This window comes from Anguilla anguilla, chromosome 5, assembly GCF_013347855.1.
Source record: "Anguilla anguilla isolate fAngAng1 chromosome 5, fAngAng1.pri, whole genome shotgun sequence".
Lineage (NCBI taxonomy): Eukaryota > Metazoa > Chordata > Actinopteri > Anguilliformes > Anguillidae > Anguilla > Anguilla anguilla.
The window spans coordinates 35,279,020-35,283,364 of record NC_049205.1 but is presented as its reverse complement, the minus strand read 5'-3'; the positions used below and the strand labels follow the sequence as shown (position 1 = coordinate 35,283,364).

Here is a 4,345-nt window from a genome sequence, read left to right as displayed (position 1 = left end):
AATCCAAACTCACTGTAATTTTATCCACCCAGTACATTTCCCACATGACAAATGTACCCTGGACCAAAGGACTAGCGACACCAGATTGCAAATGCAAATGCCTGGAGTAACAGTGATAGTGAAAACATTACAGATTGCCTCTAAAGATGTTTTCCAGAAAACAGGAAGTTGTTAAATAAATTCCCCTTACACAGGCATTTGTACATATTAGTACATATTAGTACACATGCATATCCGTGTGATCTACGTGGCACGACTGACGGGCTGGCAAGCTGGAACCCCTTCATTGAAGAGAATACCAAAACACTTAAACCACACCTCCCACCCACTGACTCAGATCATGTGTCCATTGACCTTCTCCCAGACTAGCCTTATAAATGAGGACCTCAGTCTCCCTTTGAGTATGACACTTTGAGAAGACCAGAGGGACAGCAGGTAGGCCAGTTTTCCATCTTTTTAAGTTCCTGTTAACCTCAAAGTCTGCTTGTTCAGTACAGATTTGATTTGTTCATAGCCAGTTTGCCCTTTTCAGTTCTGTTGAATCTGAAATGATTGCAGATAGCATGGCTTTGCTCTCGCTGTTGTTGTGATAGAAATGGCTCAGTTTCTGATAATAGAAATAAATGTTTACAGCATTTTATAAGTCACATAAAATGACTATGTCACTGCTTTACTCTGTAACTTTTTATATGATCAAGGAATATTATTTTAAGTAAGATATTCATGTTCAGAGGCCATGTTCAAAATTATAGTCACAAAAAAGTTTTTTTCTTTCTTTTATTTTGGAGTGATTTATTATTTTTATTTTTGCAGTGGACTCTTCTTTAGTAATCATACATATACAAATATTCTTTTTAAAAAAAAATCTTTTTGGAAACAAATTTATGCAATAATATAAAGTTATTTGAATTGAACAATGAAATTGCTTCTGAAAAAAAAATGTGATTATTTATTCCCAAAGGTGCATTATGCTATTTATGTCATGATATAACAGTTTAACAACTATGTAATTTTGTGGAAATACTTTTCCATTGTGTGTGTCTGTGTGTATGTCTGCGCTCACATGTACAATCATGTTTTTGTTGGTTAAAGGCCTGGGCATTTAATCAAAACTGCTTTAGTTGAGGCACTTCCATTGCAGCCTAGAGGACTCATTCTTTGTAAATATAATAAAAGCTTTATCAAGTGTCTCAAAATCATCAAACGTGGACGATATTGAGAGTTCTGTAGTAAATGAAAACCATATGTACCAAAAGAAATTATGGCACTGCCAAAGGCCAACAAAAATAAACTTCACAGGCTTCACGTACGTCCCATACAATAACCGGATTGTGTGGGTTGTGCGGTATGCCCTTATTGTGACGCTCTGTGCATTGCCCATTAAGTTCCTCCCTTCTTTTCTTGCCAACAGCTTAGAATTTGCGAGTTTGCAAGAAATCACTTTTCTCTGGTCAACTTGTATTCTGCGGAAATCAACATGTGGAACTCAATTACGGCGTTCTGGCTGGTCCTTCATTTGATCCATGTGGCAGCTGGGGCTGTCCATGCCAATACCCAATTTGAAGAGACTCAACCCAGTCAGCTTCAAAGAGCCGAAGAGTCCTTTCTGCCTGACCTTGGTTAGTAGACCTGTTATGTAACCTACAACTAAGAAAGGTGTCAGAAGCTAAAAGTCACACTTTGTTAAATGTTTTGTGTATCTTTTGCCAGAATTTTGAACTACCCAACATTGATTCTATTGCACCACATTTTTTGTTAGACTCATCTTTCTACATAACAAGCAGTATGTCAAATACAATATGTAGCACACAATCCAAAGCCATATCAATTTTGCTAGGAAAGCATTTTTGTAGATAATGTGTATAGAATAATAAACCAGTTGGGGTTTGCTTGCTAAAGGGCCGTGTTCACTATTTTATAATGTACAGTAAATAGATGTCAACACCTCATGACGTTACCAGCATAGTGCTGTCTTTCTTGACAAACCAGTAAATTTATTTAAAGCTTTTTCATTAAACAATGAGGTAGGCACAAGCAGGTAAGGTCTCTGTGTTCTTATATTCTAGGGATTATATTTTGAGGATGCAAAGGCAATTGGAAAGCACCAGAACAAGCACAGACACAATTTCACACAATGCAAAGTGACTCATGGTACATCGAGACAGCATTTCTGTGGGTAATGGACTGGGGTACGGGTGTGACTGCAGTGGCCAATCAGGGCACTTTCATCATTCCCTTTTAATGCAAATGTAGTTCATAGATTTATCATCTCCGACTTCTATGGTTTATTTACAGCAAGTTACTCTGTTATAAATGTGCAAATACACCCTACTACATCATTTCAGTTTCATGTGAATGGGGTGCACCTTTGTGCGAGGTGACACTGTTTACCTATTTCTCTGCACACACACAGTATTTGTTATCTTGCTCATTAAACTACAGAACTGCATTGATGACATTGATCTAAGAAGCAAGGAAATTATCAGCTGATTACGAAAAATTGGTTTGACTCATTCTTTGCTCTATTTTCAATCATATGTCTCTTTTCTTTCTTTGAATATAATACAGAAAATAATGGTAGAATAAATATACCGTGATTATTTCCTTTGTTGTGATAGATTTAATATGATGTGGTTTTTGTAATAACATCTAAACATCTAGACATGGGTCAAGACACTGAAACATTTTTCTCTCTGATGTTTGGTTTCCATTGCACTAAAATGATACATTTCCAGTGATAGAGTTTTCACCCTTTGAATCTTCTAGAATATCAGCACACCATGCATTTTCACCTGTCCACACCCACCAGAAAACCAACTCAGCCCACTCCACAAACCCGAGAGAATGGCCTTTGAAGGGCCTTTGTTCAGCTTTGTTCTCAAGTTCTGTCCTGGCCCAAAGAAACGCTCCTGTGTATGCTTTTGTTACAGCCAATATCTGGCTCAGTTGATAATAATAAATGGCTTGTTAAAATTCTCGGATTGCAATTGTGGTTGAATGAAAGCCAGCATACACAGAGGTCACCAAGGGCTGAGTTTGAGAACCACTGCTACAATAGGCTGCATCCGCTAAATAGAGCCTTACATTTGAATTGACTTGATCACCCACAACTTTATAGCATGCTACATTGGTTGGGCTCATGTTGTATTAAATTTGTGAATGTGGAACAGCTTTAACTGAGGTAATTCTGTTGACGGCAATGATACTGACTGGATGTGCTCTTCTCTCAGGTGAAGGAGAGTACTCATCACTTTACCCAGCATCTTTTATCACTGAAAATGGAGAAAACCTTGATGTTGAGCATGAATCAAACAATGGGGAGGAGGTATATATTTTTATTTATTTATTTTATTTTTATTTATAATATAATAATTGTTGTTGTTCTTTGTAGCATTTGCTTTCGAAACACATGCCATGCCAATGAAGCAATAATTTGGCCTTCAAGGGTTTTAAATTTGGGGCGTTCCAACTTTTTTTCAGATTGGGAAAATAACACTGCATTGAAATATGATTTTCTTTGAATTTCATTAAAATCCTGTTGTGTTTTTTTCGTTTGTTTTTTTTTTAAGCCAATACAAAATCTGAGTGCTAGCGTGGACAATGGAGTCGTCTGTGTATGAATTATATTCAGCAGTACCAAAATTATTAGTTCTAAAACTAAACTTTGGGGACCACCTTTATAAATAATAATAATAATAGTAGTAATAATAGTAATAATAATAATAATAATAGTAATAATAATAATAATAATAATAGTAGTAATAATAATAATAATAATAATAATAATAGTAATAATAATAATAATAATAGTAATAATAATAATAATAATAATAATAATAATAGTAATAATAATAATAATAATAATAATAATAACAAAGCTTCACCCTTGATGCCGTATCTGCAGGACGTGTCTGGGTTGGCCCGCCTGCAGAGGCGAGGCTTACGCAACACCCGCCGCTGCTTCCGCCACCAGGAGTCCTGCCTGGGCCACCAGCTGCCCTGCTGCGACCCCTGCGACACCTGCTACTGCCGCTTTTTCAACGCCATCTGCTACTGCCGCCGGATAGGAGGGCCCTGTCTGCACGGGCGTCACTAGCATACCCTCTCCTGCCCAATGCTACTCCATAGCGCCCTTTCTTTGACCCGCCCCCTGATTGTACACCGTTTCTACAATAGCAAGGTCAGCCGGGCCCTGTTTGGCCTCAATTTCATGCCTTTGCAATCTGGGGACTGTATCGGTACTCACGTGTAACTACTTTTGTAAATACTTATCTTGCTTTTGCGATGTGTGATATAGCATTCCCTTCTTTGGTGGCTCAGATTAAAGCAAAGGCAAAATACACTG

At 37.4% G+C, this 4,345-nt stretch overlaps 1 protein-coding gene across 1 annotated transcript; it reads left to right on the top strand.

Moving 5' to 3' along the window:
• The first annotated feature begins 388 nt into the window (after window positions 1–388).
• LOC118228219 (agouti-related protein-like) lies at window positions 389–4,326 on the top strand. Its single transcript, XM_035419564.1, has 4 exons — window positions 389–435; window positions 1,412–1,619; window positions 3,231–3,325; window positions 3,905–4,326. Exons 2-4 carry the CDS (start codon window positions 1,478–1,480, stop codon window positions 4,094–4,096), a joined length of 429 nt encoding a protein of 142 aa, XP_035275455.1. The 5' UTR covers window positions 389–435; window positions 1,412–1,477; the 3' UTR covers window positions 4,097–4,326.
• The last annotated feature ends 19 nt before the right edge of the window (window positions 4,327–4,345 follow it).

Coding starts and splice junctions, on each gene's coding strand:
- LOC118228219 (XM_035419564.1), top strand. CDS start 1,478: ATGTGGAACTCAATTACGGCGTTCTGGCTGGTCCTTCATTTGATCCAT. Junction 1,620..3,230: donor GTCCTTTCTGCCTGACCTTG/GTTAGTAGACCT, acceptor CTCTTCTCTCAG/GTGAAGGAGAGTACTCATCA. Junction 3,326..3,904: donor AATCAAACAATGGGGAGGAG/GTATATATTTTT, acceptor CCGTATCTGCAG/GACGTGTCTGGGTTGGCCCG.